Raw genomic sequence first — 16,979 nt, 5'->3', positions numbered from 1 at the left:
GTTTTGCACACAAATCACAGCATGTGACACTATGAATACCTCAATTATATGCATATCAAATCATTTTATAGTTTAGTGTAGAGGCGTGTGAAGAGCTTCATCTAAACCTTTAGCACCTTTCACCTTCCAAAAGACAGGAAACCAAATGTGTAAACCATAATCTTCACAGTGACACATGTCAGGAGGTTTGTAAGCTGTCAGTAGCAGAACTATAATGTGATGCTCGGTTTGTTTGCTTGCACCAAGGTATCCCAGACTCTATAGATCCATTTGTGCTCAGTAGAACAGTTCTCTGTGCAGTGAGTATAATATCCAAGTCTTAAAACCACTGTAGTCTTGTTGCTGCCAGCATAAATTGTCCACACAGCTTTTAGGCCAATTTAAAAGCTTACTATGAAAGAATCAAGGATAATAGTTTTTCCAAAGAACTGTCATATTAATAAAAACATACATGTACTGCCTGAGTAGTACCATAGAGTCATCTGGGTTAAAACAAGGCTTTATGTGCTACGGATGCCTATTTTCAATGAACTCTTTCTACTTCTCCAAAACCCTCAGTCTCACTGTTCTGTCGTGAAATCATCAGTTGTTTCTCCTTTATTCTTTCTATGGAGTTGTACAGCGCTTTCATTACCCTGTTAAATTGCACAATATTTCTGCAGTGACAGCTGTTATTTAGTCTCTGCTGCAGTAAGTGAGTTTACTCCACTAACGTTCAAAAGTGTAATTTTGTTATACATCCTGCACATGTAGGTCAAACTGATCTACTTTAGAAGTCGTCATTTCGATAAGCGCTGAATGCTCATGTGGGCAAATATAAGCAACACTCAAATAGAGAGTTTGGGTTTGTGCAATTTCAAAGTCTGGTGTTTCACAGCACAGAGATATGGGGCTGAATGATTTTGGTTAAGTAGATTTATGCTACTATGTGCAAATAGCTCTGTGTTTACAGAGCTATTTCAGGGGCACCAGGACACCCAGACACACACAAACACACCCGTGTCCACAGTCACAGTCAAGTAACCACATGAGCACGTGTATGCGCAGACGCATATTCACATAATGTTACTTTCAGTACAAACACATACACATGTTCCTCCAGATGTTGTTTTGGAGCTTTCCCTCATTCTGTCGCTCAGTTTTGCCTCACAGCCAGCCCAGAGTGTGTATCCATGTTTAGATAAATACACACTGGCTGGTGGAGGTGTGTACCTCACATACCATGTCATCTGGTTTAATTGAATACTTGTGGCATATGGTTTACAGTGCACTTGGTCCTGCATGGGCACTGAGGGGCCAAATGCTTTGTCATGTATAGTACATTACGTTATATATATAATGTGTGTGTGTCTACACTGTTTAAAGTACATGTAATGAAAGATGTAGTGAAAGACTAATTCACGTGCACATACTGATGTGTTTTTATGTGCATGTCATGGTGCACTGTATCCATAAACATGCATGGAAGCACAAGCCAACACATTAACAATAAATGTCCTTACACAGCTGCCAGGGTGTATGATGCATATTATGTGCTGTCTTACAAGATTGGCTTGAAGCTTAATTGCGCAACACATGACAACAAGCTTCTCGGGGGACTTGTAATCTACCTAGTAAAGTTCCTGCCTGATGGATACATGCAAATACTGTGCACACACCCCCGCCACACTCTGTTCTCTATCCTGAGACACCTTTGCAGCAGTTTTATAAAACAACTAGACTGCACCATAAACGCACAGTGTTATTCTGCTTTACCATCGACCTCTCAGGTGTTAGGGTTAGGGGCCACTGGGTGGGCTTGGCATCCTACTAGTGCCCCTTTGAATGGAGCTTTTCATTCAAATGGGATTTCCCAACTATTTAGAGCCTGTAAAAGTGCCAAGCAGTGTTTTGTGCCTTTTTGCTTAGGCTGAAGGCTGGAAAAATTGTGTGTTATTTGTGGTATCTGATGTTTGATAGCATCTCCTGAATATCTGGAAGTACAAAATACCAGATTCCCATGGCCTTTGCTTTAGTTTTAGGTTTCTTTTGAGGAATGGTTGTGGGCCGGGGGCTACACTCACTGACATGACTTTGACCATTACTGTGGAAATGGTCAAATGACCTATCATCAGGGACAATTTATCACAAATCTCATGTGCAGTTTCATCTGGCCCCAAACAGGAAGCGGCAAAAAGCCACACACTCATGACCAATCAGTAATTGCAGCGATATCATCACTGTTGCTTTGTTTCTGTGGTAAATTCACGGATAATAAATACTGTAGCACATCCCACAGGGAGACAATGGAAGTGGTTACGTAAACACTGGGCCAGCTTTGATTCTTCATCACTTCAGATTATTTTATCAACGCCTTCTCAACAGTGTTTCTCTGTCCCTCCAAAGACCATTCACCAAATAATCCACAGCAGCTTCAAGGACCAGTAGTGTAACCATACCCGCTACATTAAAAAGCCAGCTTGTCGTCGCTGTCCCTCACAAAAGATGTCCTCGGTGCTAGATTAACTCTGTCTGCCATGGTCAAATTCCCATGGGCTCCCTGATAGCGGTGTCACAGAGGGCGGGTTGGTGCACGAATCACCCCTCTGATTGCCCAGAGGCGCCAACGCATATCCCTAATGTCAACTCTCTCCAGGAAGTCTCTCAGGTTTTTCTGTGACAGGACAGCAGCTACTACAGAAGTGACTGCACTTTAATGAACATGTCATGTAGAAACAGCACACCACCTATAAGACGTGTTGTGTCTACACACATGAAGCTTTTCGCATGTTGTTTTAGGTAGGGTTAGGGTTTGGGTTTGGGTTAGAGGTTAGTAGAATAATGACGTGGCTTGAAATGGCACAAGAACTGCCAAAAAAATGTGATAACAAACAAACTAAATGACTTATGAAATTGGTGTGTTATTCATACAGCGTTTGGTGATACCAGGCTGGTTTTTTTTGAGAGGATGTTTACTCATGACTGAAGCCTCAGACTCTCACTTCAATTCTGATCCTTCTGTAGCTGATTGAAAGCAGCCTTCTGAGGGCCATTTGAGGAGCCACAGTTGTATCAGGGGAGCGTGTCTGATTGCAGGTTAAATTGGTCAAAGTGACTGTGTGACATCTTGTCCACTTTCACTGTCACAGCTGCTCAGAGGCTGAATGAGGAAATCAGACCTGAGAGCAACTTTGGTCGTAAAGGGTCCTAAGGTATGACAGGGTCTGTTGTCGGTGCTTGCGCTTGCATGCATGAGTGTGTGGGGGGCAGGGGAAACACACATACACACACGCATTCACACACACATTCACACAGGACACGAGGGAGAAGGGGGAGTGTGTTTCTTGCTACAGGGAGGGGAGGAGAAGGGAGGGGACCTGCCTTCTCTCTCTCTGAAGCCTGAATGTAGTGATATAGAAAAGTTGGTGGGAAGTCAGAGAAAATAAGTTGCTCCTTTAAGAGAGCTGTGGGCTTGGACTTGTTTCTCATTGACTCTGTTTTGGAATTTGTTCAGAACTAACAGGGAGCTTCTTGAAAGTTCTGTGATATTTCATGACTGAAAAGATGTCTGATTCTGGAGTCAATCCACACTTGGAGGGAATTATTTCTGACTTTGAAGGTTTGTTATTTGTTTTCTACTTTTCTGTCATTTACAATGTTCATTCTGACCATTTACAGGAAGAAACAGCATCTGTCGGACATACTCTGTTTGCGTGTAGTCTTAATATCAACCAATATCTTTTCACTGGGTGTGCAAATGTGCTGTGTGTGCATGTCTGTAAAGTATTTCGTATCATGTGTTTCTCAGCATGTGTGTGGTTGTGTCTGATTTTTACTGTGTTAAAAACAGGGTGGTGGGCATATTCTAGCCAAGTCCATGTAGACTATCATCTGTTATTGATTATACCCAAGTTATGTCAATAATAGAAACAAACACAGCACTGACACCAGCACTGTTCCAGCACTGGAAAGCCCTCAGCTGAAAGGCCTAAGAGGTAGAGGTAGAGAGTGGAAACCTCAGCTCTAAGAGTTAACATCTGTCTAACCCCAAATACAACATTCACAACTGTGTCTCTCCTTTGTTTTCTAAGCCAGTGTGGAGCTGGCATTAATTCCCTTTGTCCTCCTTTTCCTCTGCCATTCTGTCTTTCTTCCTTTCCCACTTCTTTCCTGTTCCTCCTCTGTTCAGTCTGCTCCCTTCAGCTGCTCTTTGGCCTGAGAGTCACTGTCAGATGTCATGGACTGATGCTGAGAGCAGAAGCCAGAAAAAAAGTACACATCTTTAGCAAATATCTCGCTCAGTGGAAATACATGCAGGTTTTGAACAATTAAGATTTTTCCGATAACGTGGTTTACATGGAGTTATTAAATAATCTTGTGAGCGCTCAGCTACATTGCACCACGTAATTTATTTAATAAATCAATTGAGTTACCGGTCTTACTGACATGCAAAGTTTGAAACAACTGGAAGAAATCTGTCTGGGGTTTTAAATACTACAACAGTGAATTGAAAAACCACAGCAAACTTGTTGATGCTTGGTCAGACGTCACACAAACTAGTTTGTTTTGCGTATTCCCCAGCTTTTATGGCTGAAAGTAACCGCAGTGGTGTCCAGATTTTCTCATATGTATTTACTGACAGACCATTTTGGTGCAAATGTGATATTACAGGCGGATAGGAAGCTCATGTTAGCTAGTTTATTCAGAGTGACGTTAAAAGGCAATAAAGCCATATGCAAATAGATAACTCCTAAATGAAGTTATTGGAAGGCCAAAACGAAGTCACCCCCTGCGTGTACTCTTATAACATATTGTCTGAGAAGATTCAGTATGTACCTACCACCGACGCACAGAAAGCACTCGCTGTATCAAATATCCAATAGTGACCATCATAATGTCATGTATGCCACCAGTAGGTTAGTACAAACCAATCTAATCTTTTCATGCAGTATATAAACAACTGTAGAGAGAGGTGCATGGCAAACACTTGACTGAGTAAATCCCCATTTTATCCCAGATCATTATGTTTTCCAGTACATTGCACTGCGCTGTATCGCACACTGAAGAGGAAATGGGCACAGACAGGGTGAGGCAATTTAATTGGTGAGCACACTAAAGATGTAATAATGCCTCTTTGGATGGACCCGTGTGGGTGACTATTACGGAAAATGGATGATAGAAACTACCATAGAAACTACACAGTGAAACAATAATAAGACTTTCTAAAAGGTGGAAAGTGCCTCTGTTGAATATAAACTTATGAGTCACCAGAGAATAAGCCCAGAATGAGCCCTTATTTGTATATTCAGAGGGGCTTTGTCGAGTCGGACACGGGCTCCTGCTACGTTTGCCAACCTAAACTGAGCTTTGTGTCCGATCCAAAGTATTTGGGCTGATTAGCTGTTTAAAGGTGCCATGTTGTTGCTCCAGTGTGGCATGTGGACACAGAGAGGAAATTAACATGGAAATGGAGAGAGTTGCATGTGTGTGGTACATTTTCTACACCCGGCTCCGAGGCCAGTGTGTTATTAAGGTTGGTTTAAGTTGATTATGTGTGTAAATACAACACTCTCTTAACAGTTCTCTGTGGTCCTGTTCGTTCTGAGACAGTCATATGAAACCACAGGCGGCAGAAAAAAATAGCATGTTAGACATTGCAAGTATGCCTGTGTACGTCCGGTCAAATAAAAATTAGATTTTTATATAAGGCTGTGTGTTATTTTCAGAACCACACACACACACACTCACATAGATATACAAACATACACACTAAGCTCCCTCAGACTCTAAATAGAGCTGCTTATTCTGCATCATCATGTTCTCTACCCAATAATTTACTGGCAATGTCCTGCCTTCTTGAGAATTTTTTTTTGTTGTTTTTCTGTCAGTGTGTGATTTCTAAGTAAAAAGTGCTTGGTCTAAATATTTGGATTTCTGCTTTTGAGGTCATTACGTGGAATTTTCTCTGTATCAGTCCATGTTGCCTCCCACTTCTCTCTTCCCTGCTCTCTCTTTCTTAATTGAAAGTCCAAACAGTGTGTGTCAACAGGTGTTAAGTGGAATGCAGCCACTCTCTTTATACCTTCTCTGTTCGCTGATGTAAATCAATGTGTTCATGAGTGAGATAGTTAGCCAACGCTTGATCAAAGGAACAAAACAAGGTTCTACCTGTCAAAGGTTGAGGCCTAAAGAGCCTGAAGCTAAGCACCAGACCAACAGCTGCCTGAATAACTTTCCGTGTGTGTGTGTGTGTGTGTGTGTGTGTGTGTGTGTGTGTGTGTGTGTGTGTGTGCATACAATCTGAAATCTTCAATTAGTTTTGAAATTGCCTATTTGATAATTAAGGTTCAGATTCCTTCTTGTGCTTCAAGATTACTGCAAGAAATTGAAGAATCTGACCCAAACTCTGCACCAACTTCTTCTAACACATCTTTTCTCTTTTCCACACACCTATAACACTCCCAGAATTCCTTTGTACTGGACACAGGGTGTTGGCCAGACCAGTAGGGAACCATGCATTAAATCTGACACAGTGATCTGTACTGCTGCCAGTCGGCATTAGTAAATACAACACCATCAGTGGGCAGTAAGAGGAAGTATGCGTTCGGCAGTGTAGCATTAAAGTTTCATCTGACCAAGCAAAATACCATAGTGTGAAATTCTATCGTTCGTTGTTTGGCCTTGTCAGATGGGAGGTTTGGTCATGTTTTTCCTGGTCTGACCACATCGACTTGTATTCTGTGGCTACTGACATCAGATAAAGTCCACTGTGCATGAAATGGTTTTATATAACCAGTGTTTGACGGGGGTTTCGAACACTTGACTTATTGTCTGTGGCTAGAATTACAAGACTGATTATGATTTCAAGGCTACGTATGGTAAAGTCCATCCTTCATTAATTAAAATACTGGTGCAGTGATTTTTTTTCTCATTACTATACTGCATGACTGCATTTTTATGTGCAGGGTTCTCCTTTAAACAGGTAAGAGTTTAGGAGCTTGCCTAATCATGAAGGTATTTGTGTTTACATGCTAAGTGAAGCCGGGGAAATTCACAAAATATGGTCTCAGCCTTTGTTAATACCAACCGAAGAGAGAACCGGGTGTTTATTTTTAACTTCCCCTTTTTTTTATCATGCGCTAGTCAGAGACTTTGTTTTCTGATCTGCTTTCGTTTGACCTGATAATTTTCTGTTGCTGTTTGCTGTTCATGCAAACTCAGCACTTTTCCCATTTGTTTCATATTCACACAAGTCAAGTTTGGCAGTTGAGGAGGCATGGTCCCTTCGCTTTCCTGGAAGGATTTTATTGTGATACATCTGTAGGAATGGTTAAGAGTCATTAACAGCAGCTTATTATCAATCATCAAAATGGATGAATTGCTCCTTGAGTCGGTCTGCGATTATATGAAGAGACAATAAAACAGCCTAGATCCACTCAGTCAACTGTGGCAATTTCTCCAAGATGCTTAAAACAATATATCTACCTTGAAAAAGTGTTGTACTAAACAGAATTAGTGCTGCTTTAAAGGGAACGGGTGCTCACACTATTGATTTACTTTAGGATTTTTTTTTTTGTTTTTGCACTTTGTATGAAGTTAATTGATAAATGAAAAAAAAACATCCATACTATTATTTTTGAAAGTATCCTCATTTCACTTTTAAGGCCTAAAACCTTTGCGAAGTGCTGCTGATAGTAACTCAGAGCGACAAAGATTTGAGCATTTGCTATGTTGTCTACATTGTTTCCTGGCCTGTAGTTTAGATTTAACATTGCTGTCTTTCTAGATGATCATCAGTTAGTGTCACATAACTTTAACAGGAATAATTGATAATCTCAATAAATGTCGACTTTGGCCTGACCTGTATTAACCTCCCCATTTCTCACCCTGCAACCTGTCTCTATCTCCAGTCTCATTTTCCTCCTTCCTTCCATCCTGTCCCTCTGTTTGCTTTCCTCCCTCTAACTCCCCACTATCTCTTATAAGTGCATCTGGGCTGAGATGATACTGAATGTTTGTGTTCATTGGTTGGGATGTCCTTCAGTAAGGATGACACTGATGATAGAGAGGCAGCGTAGCCTAACACCTGGGCTGTATTAGAACAAATGACCGTGAACCAAAGTAAGGATACAGCTGCCTCCATCTTTTGTTTTTGTTGCGCCAGTAATCCTGAGCTTTATTGTCTGTGCTGCATTATCTTCCCACATGAGACACTGTGAGATACTGGACACTGGGCGGTGATAGGTAGTGGAGAGACGCAGGGAGACGAGACTCCTGGCTGCTGTTAATGAGGTTCCACTGAGGTAGACTGGACCTCTCGTTTCCAGCTCTCATAGTCTGGGAATGCTGCTTCACTGGGAACAATACTCCTTCATCCATCTGTCAGTCCCGCACTAGTGAACAAATGCTGTTCCTTTTGCTCTGTGATGCTATACTTATAATATTCAAGCAAAGAATATCCCTCCTCTCCCCTTTTGCTTTAGCTAAACAAGAGAGGGAGACTGAACTACCACTGATCGCACGAAAACCCCAAGAGTCTGTGGTAAGAAGCGTGACCCTTAAAAAATATAGAAGTTGAGCGATCATCTAAGTGAGAAATGCCTCAAAGTACAGAAAGATTTAAATCCACTTCTTCTTGTAGAAATCATGTACACTTGAATGCACAGTCTCTAAATACAAACAAACAGTCCTCTGCTCTAGTCCTGTGCCCGAGGGCATATAATCACAAAGCAGCCAGGAGCACAACTACTAATCTAAGATCACTTAACAGGTCACTGGCAAGACAACGTCTTGGTACTGCTCTTTTATTATGAAAAGATTTGTGAATATGGGTCCTGATATCCCGCCATGTTCAGCTTTAGTTCTCACATTTACAGCTCTTCCAAAATGTAACAAAAGTCTACAGCGAGGGTCACGAGAAGTTAGAGTCTACGCAGTTTCCTAAAGTGTTGTCTCAGAGGAGGTTAAAATGAATCGCAACACAATACAGTCTAGCGTGCATCTCATCCTTTCAGCTCCTTATGAAATCTGCAGACCGATTCTGGCAGACCAGCTTATTCTCTGGCCAGAGTCGAAAGTAGCCACAGCCTTGGACTCCCTCTCAGCAACCATAAAAAAACAAGACAGAGGAAAGCAGGGGTAAGAAGGACACAGTCCAGTGACATTGTGGATTTGGACACCACAGTTTTTTCATATGTATATCTATCAAAGGATGGATTGTAAAGCTGTTTATGGCGCCTTATTGGATAATGAACTCTGATCGCATCAGAACTTCAGCACAGAAAATAAGCAATGGGAGTGTGAGAAAATGACTTGAAGTGGGTATGAGTCGCTTTTCACTGTGTTTTTGACACTAAGACCTTTTGTGTGCGTATTAAGGGACATTTCACGCTTGTCACACATAATGTAAGTACTGTAAAACTATCTGGGGTGACTATAGCTAGCCTTAAAGCTTTAGCAACACATATAAAACCAGTCTTTTACAGTCTAAGAATGCCACAGATGAAAGGTAACCGTGCTTCAAGGTCTAGATAAATGGTGTACAGGGAGGGGTGGGGGGGTTAAGGAGATTTGTAACACAAATCACCATAAACGCCAAGACGTGAGCGCAGATCCGTTTATTCCTGTGGTGAACGAGAACGTCCTTGGTGTGTCCCACTAAGACGAAAAGAGAACAAGACGTCGGCTGTGGCCTGAATTTTTGTTAGGGGGGAAATTGTATCAAATGTCCAGCATGTAGGAATGAAGCAGCTTACAGCAGTAAATTAGATTAGTGGTGCTGGCTGATGTGTGTGGGGAGACAGCTTTGATGTGATTGTGTTGAGCTCCGCATCCCCCAACAGAGTTTCAGCTTTACGCAGAGAGCAGTGGGGCTGGGGCATGGTCCTCTCGCTGTGGGTGTAGCCGCTTAAAAATAAACACGTATACATTCTCGTAACACATACTCGCTCCTTTTAAAAGCACTTTGAACAGAAGTACGTACTGTATAGTTACATAAAGACACACGCACAAGCATACACACCACAAGCCACAAAACAGATCAAATAATCAGCACTGTGATTTTGGATTGTTGTTAACAGGAGATGTTCTTCAGGGTGTGCGTGGGCAGACTGGTCTAACTAGTGTGTCATTATGATAGCAGCTCCTGGCCACTGGCTTGGCACAGCAACTCCACGATGGGAGTCAAATTCGAATTGAGTTTGAGTCAGTGCACTCTTCCCAGGGGGTGATTCCATCCCTCAGTGTCTTCACTCTTCGTATCTTGGACAGTGCAGCCTCTTTATCACATCAAGACCGAAGGATGTGCCTCTGTCTCTGTGCTCATGTTGCTCATACGCAGGGAGGCCGGGCTTTTTATTTTTATTTTTTTGCCTAAATGCTCAGCAGTTTGCGTGCATTATAGCATGTCGTGAAAAACTTCAAATGCCTCTGTGTAAAACCCTAGAATTTTATATTGTAGTGTGCCACACACGTGGCATCCAAGTCATGACAAACAACACTTGAATCAACTTCAACATGTCATGCACTGTAGTGAAAAAGCGTTTGTGATGGGGAATGTAATGCAATTAGATGGGTATGGCTTAATTGGTGGTGCATGCTGCTTCTTCTGTGTTGCCACCAAAATTGCTTCTACAGCTACCACACCCTCGGACCTTGGGCTCTTTACTACTTGGACACTGTTCATAAAGTGTTTAAGAAAAACAATTCACTTTGTTTACTGCGCTCAGTTAATTGCCATGACCTTTTTAATGAATATTTTATGATATTGTTCCTACTTCCTATAAACAGCAATCTTGAGCCATAAATGGTTTATAAGGGAAAGATGAGCCTGTTTTGGTTAAGAAATTGTAAGCCAAGAGTGAGTCAATGGGCTTACAATGTGTTATATTCCGTTTTATACTCTGATGGAAAGTAAATGTGCTTTACATTTTACAGAAGTATAATTTAAAGGTGCTTGTGCATGTGTTTTTCCATAATGTGGAATTTTATTTTTTTACTTCACTTCATTTAGTTTACACATAAATGGATAAACTAAATGAAAAGATATTGTTATGGATTAAACCAGTGGTCACCAGGCTCATTACAAACTAAATTGACCAAAATAGAGAAAACTGTTGTTCAGTCACAACAACAATGTTTAGTCACAGTGAAAAACAATTATTTTCATTATGAAGTGAAGTATCAATTCATCTGCTGTTAAATGGTGTGACTACAGAGTATCAGAAAATACTGTCCTACACAGAACTCAAATGATTACCAGTATAGGTCCCAATTCATTCTATGTTAATCAGTACATTGATTAATCCGTTAATGTTGTCTATGTCTCTTACATGCAGCTCTGAAGAGATCCTTTGAGGTGGAGGATGTCGACACTTCATCTCACTCTTCCCCCGGCTCCCGCCGGACAACCAACTCCCCCCACCGTAATGCCATGTCTCCCACCAGCATCTACTACCGTGACCTGGGAACTGCCGCCAACAACAACAACAACCTCAACTACACCCAACCTCGCTCCATTACGGGAGGAGGAGGCTCCAAGACCCCCGAGCCTGTGTCACGCCGCTCTGAACTTTCCATCGACATCTCATCTTCATCCAACAAGCAGGTGGATAATGTCACCAGCCCCGCCTCCACACGCTTTGTGACCAACAGCGCCCTGAAACGCCCCGAAGTTCTGGGCCATTCTAAGACCCCTGAGATGAGCCACAAGAGGGAGGTCACTTTTGCCAAGACGCCGGCTGAGTCCCCAGTGATACGGCGCAATGAGGGCAACAGTAACAACAATGGGACCAGCCGGATCCCCGAGCAGAATCATGCTCGCAAGTTTGAGCCCCCCAGTCCCGGGGATGTACGTAAACCCGATATAAGCATCACCAGAGCTCCCCCGGAGAACAACGGCCACCACCCAGCGGTGCACCACCCACACCACCCCAACCCACACCACAACACCATTGTGACCACCTTCCGCTGCTCCTCTCCTAACCATGCTGGACGCAAATCCCCCAACCATGACAGTAAGTCTGCTTTAACCATGTATGTTAAACCCATCCTTGTTCCAGTTATATCCTGCCAAACACCTCTTCTAAACTCTCTTCTAAACTAAACACTGCATCTTTATGAGAAGATTATTATCCTATATATTATATTATTTGGTGATATGTTCACTTCCCTGTGATCACTCTTTTCCTGTTCAGTCATGGTGGCTTTATGATATCCACCCTAGTTATTATTTCTATACATCAGTTTGCTGTCACTGCTGCTGGAAAGACAGAGAAGACAAAAAAACAGAAACTTTTTAGTGTATAATCATTGGAACACAAATCTGTCATCTCATGGTTAAAATGTTGAATAATGTGTATTTTTTAAACTCATTTAAAACATCATGATTAGGCATGACAAATGAGTACATGAAACAAAATGGGTTTGTGTATGAAGATTCTGTCAATCGAGTTCCCAATTCAGCGCCAGGCAACTGTGGCTGTTCTCCAAGCTGCTCCATAACAATAGCCATCTTGACAGACACTAAAGATAGAAGAAGTTAGGCCCAAGGCCCCAAGAATTCCTTCAAACCTGTGTTCGTAATGTAAAACTGAAAACAAAACACACTTTAAGAAACAAATGCAAAACAAAACAAACTTTCTAGATAGTACAAATGTACTTTAAGTCGTCATTGAGAGTAGATTAGATGATGTACTTTGTTAAAATGCTTTGATCATTTTCTGGCTGTTCATACATCATTTCATTTGGATCTCATATAGAATCTCATGAAGTTTTTGGCTTGATGTATAAAAGCAACTACAGCAATTACAGTAAATTACTAATGAAGCAGAGCTGTGCTTTGGTGCTGCGATTTAGCTCAGTAGCTTGTGGGATTGCTTTAGCACAGATTTACCGGTTTAATGTGACAGTGTCATCATTGGAAAACAGATTAAAGTGAGTGTAATAGGTTATATTATGCTCAGATAAAAGCAAAAAAACTTTGTCTTATGTGATGAGCAAAGGGCAACTTTTCACTCTTGGCTGTAACTTAGTTTACGCTCAACCCCCACTGGTTAAAAAACGTCACATTTTCCAGATTTCATTTCATTTGGACTCATTTGAACGTCCTCTTACTTCATATCTTCCTGCTCCTTCGCCACTCACATTGACCCAAGTATCAGATCTCTCACTAAGAAAAAAAAAAAAGTCAGTTTCAGGAATGGCTTGTTTGATTAATCTGATGTCTGGATGTCTGTCAGTAATACAAGTAACCATGTCCTTGGAGGCCTGTCTGTCAGTAGAAACAGCAGACTGTCTGTCTGTACTTGTGGTAATCCATGTCTGTTCTTAATGCAGAATTGGAGCCGGGGTGGTTTTTGTTATGTGATGAAAGCATGACCTTGGCAGCACCAGAACAGTAGTATGGCAGTTAAATAGTGATCAGTTTTACATTTGCAGCAAAAGTATATGCAACAGACAGAGACAGATTTTAGTCCACAGGGTCACATGAGCTTCTATGATGAAGCTTGTGTGATATGATGCGAAACAACATAATATAGTTACACTATGTTTGCATTCAGTTGATTTTCAGTTTTGCCATTGTAAACTGAAGTGATGTAGTTAGTAGTCACACAAACCTGTCCTTACACACACACACACACACACACACACAAAAACACACACACACACACACACACACACACACACACTGCAGATCTGACTTAAAATTCTCTCTAGGTTCATCACTGAGCGACCCCTTTCACATTGTTTTGACATTGTCATTTGACACATTGTTATTATAAGAGAGCAGGAAAAAGTGTTGCGCACTCTGGCTCCATATGCATTTTTCTTTTAAAAAGACAGATGACGTTTTTCCACTTAAGCCCTCTTCAAGAAGAACTGCATGTGGAGCCAGAGTGTGTGACACTTTTCTCCTGCTCTCAAGTGTGTATCCAGTGATGAGCTCCTCACTACAACCCCTAATGTGCATTACTCTTACATTATACTTAAATGTTATTATAAAAAGAATATTAATTATAGCCGATTTAACTATTGCTGCTCTGTGTGCTATTTATTTTTGTGTGCCTTTAGTCATGAAACTAGATCACAAAACGACCATAAAAAGGGAAAACTGTGTTGTATTGGATTGCATAAATCAGTGTCCCCATCTCACTAATAACCACATTTCCTGATGATTTAGGCCATTTGATGTTATATAATCATGGTTTGTACTTTATACTGGCTCTAAGCTCAAATACCAACGAATCTCTGAAATACTGCACTTTGTCATTTGGCCGATTTCATAGACACATTTCGTAGAGTATATTCAAACACCGTCTCAAAGACTGTGTGTCATGTTGCCTTCATGTTTCTACTGTATTTGTCTACTAATTTCTCATCCGTGTCTGTGCTGAAGGTTTTAAATGGCTCTCTTCTAGATTATGGGGGTTGTAGTTAATTATTTGTCCACAGGGAAAGGCCATAATGGGGGTCTAAGTGAAGGGTAACCTACTTGGAGGACCATGTTTAATAGTCACAGATTTGAAATATTATTGAGTCATAACCAAGGCATGAATACACTTTGTTCTAGTGGCATGCGTGAAAAAGGTGTATATAATTATGTAATATACAGTTATGAAAAATCTTAATTGTTGGCAATATTACAAGCAGCAATTATTTAATGCTCTTTCATATGTTTCCATATGGCTGTCAACATGTCACGAGTCTATTTGATAAGCTGCCTTCCTGCCCATTCAGTTTTTCCAGGAGGAAATTACATCACACATCATTTGTGCACGCACACACACACGCAAACACACACACACAGACACACACACACACACACACACACACACACACACGCACACACGCACACATAGAGTATCCTGTGCATCCTTGTGTTCCTTCCGTGTTCTGTCAGCGTGATTGTTTTCCCTGCTGTGTGACCTCACTGCAGTGCACTTCCTCTCTCTGGGGTCATGTGATCTGCGCCGGTCAGCTTCCTAGCCAATATCCTTCTGTACTTTGATCTAGGCGTCACAGAGAGTAAGATACACTGGGGTGTTGATGTGGGAGGGCAGTGTGAAATGAGATCAGGACACACACACACAGAATGTAAAGTGAACTGCAGTTGGTGGTAGATCACTGAGTGACACATTTACTTTTGGACATGAGATTAACACATGTTGCCAATTTATTACATTTATGTGTACCAAAACTACATTGTCTGCAGCATGAGATGCCCTCAGTGTCCTCAATATATACAGCCCTTTGAATATATATTAGATCTTGTGTGAAAGTCATATTTATAAACTCATTTTACGAGCACTTCCTAAATGTATTCCATTTGAGTTCTAGTCACAGACTGAAGGTTTCCAAAGATAGTGAATACGTCAAGCTGAATTACAGAGAAATGTGTATAAAATGATGCACAAGACATCCTGAATTTTCCATTTTGTATAATGTGAAGCCATAAAATAGATTTTAATATTTGGCTCAATTTAACTGTGACATAACTTCAAGTGCTGGCAGACCTACAAGAATCCACAGTATATGTTATGACTTTAAATGGATGTGATAAGTGATGTTAAATTGCTGAAGCATATTCAAGGAAAATGACAAAGAAAAACCCGACCATTAGGTTCACTTCAGGCTGTAGACACTAGACTTGCTCTGATTTTTATCTGCTGTGCTCCTGTGTGTTCAGCCAGACGACGAACCTTATCTTGACAGGCAGGCCTGCTGCTCATCAATCCATCAAACACTGCAGAACCAGCTCTATCTAACATCTCTAGACAGAAAAGCGAAGACCACCTGTGGTCAGAAATAGCACATTTTCTTATCACTTGTCAGACCAGCTTTCAAATTTAAGAAACTTTGTCTCACATGGATTTCCAGCCCCTTCCCCTCCCCTTTAACTAGTAGCAGAATGACAAGGATTAATATGCAAAATAAATGACAAAATAACTGGACTTGTGTCCTTTTTTACATTGTTATATTGGAGCATGGAAACAAAGAGTTGCTCTCATTTTAACACGGAAGAGAGACCTCACTTATACAGTAACTAGACTCTAGAGGGGTCATTAGATAGAGAGGCTGACCATAAATAGTATAGTTATCACTGGGATAATGCCAACTGGTAGGTTATCACCGGGGTCACACGCACTAACCTCAGTGAGTAACTCCCTTATTGTTTTATTGTGATAAGGGAGAAAAAAAAAGACGTTTAAGTAACAATAAATGGTTTGTCTTTCCATCTCAGCTGGATGTTACAGCACTAAAAAAAAAAGAGGAAAGGAAATCAAGGGTATACATGGTGCTGCTTTCAGCTTTGTGTATTTAAAGGGTGCTACTGAGAAGTCACTTCATGTGGTGCCATTGTGTCCTGTGTTCCTGTTGTGATGGTAAAGAACAAAAGAGATTATCCTCATGTCAGCTGAGCAGATGCTATACGCTCAACTGTAATTTATCCTTATGCTGCCTAAATGAACAGATTATCTTGTAGTACATTTGTTTTCCCTAATTGAGGTGTAGTCATTATGGAAGAAGGAGCAAGAGAAGCCATTTGTCTCTTATTTGGGTTGACCTTCTGAAAGTGGCGAGGAGGGGCCAGTTGAGGGCAGCGGGTGATTTGTCTCTGCCTGTCCATAGGTCGGAAAGGGGCATACGCACACACATACACACTACACACTTTCTTCATCTCAAATTTTTGTCCTGCTTTTGTTGTGTCTCTTCGACACACCTACACAAGCGTGCGCGCGCACACACAAACACACACACACACACACACACAGGCACACACACACAAACACACAGGCACACACACACACACACACACACACACACACACACACACACAGGCACCCTCAGGCAGAGGCATATCCGAGGTCAGTCCTCTCCCAGTGTAATTACTCTGGACTGATCCCAGACCATTACTCAGTATGACCTGCTGGCTAATTACCCAGGGAAAAAAGAGAGAGGCAAAGAAAAGGAAAGCGAGATTTTGCCGACATGCTTCGGAG

At 41.4% G+C, this 16,979-nt stretch overlaps 1 protein-coding gene across 3 annotated transcripts in view; it reads left to right on the top strand.

Moving 5' to 3' along the window:
- The window catches only part of septin9b (septin 9b), a 72,273-nt gene that overhangs the window by 18,647 nt on the left and 36,647 nt on the right, over nt 1-16,979 (top strand). For 2 of the 3 annotated variants that reach the window (XM_023412796.2, XM_023412797.2), the window contains exon 2: nt 11,316-11,993. In XM_023412796.2, coding sequence (XP_023268564.1) covers nt 11,316-11,993 — 678 coding nt within the window. Of the gene's footprint in view, nt 1-3,454; nt 3,599-11,315; nt 11,994-16,979 lie in introns of those variants that run through there. The other variant, XM_023412795.2, reaches the window with a different exon arrangement.

This window comes from Seriola lalandi, unplaced genomic scaffold (assembly GCF_002814215.2).
Source record: "Seriola lalandi dorsalis isolate HSWRI2012SDOR001 ecotype SW California unplaced genomic scaffold, Sedor1 jcf7180002054487, whole genome shotgun sequence".
Lineage (NCBI taxonomy): Eukaryota > Metazoa > Chordata > Actinopteri > Carangiformes > Carangidae > Seriola > Seriola lalandi.
Note: the sequence above shows the minus strand (reverse complement) of the source record. Positions and strands in the feature narration are given on the sequence as shown.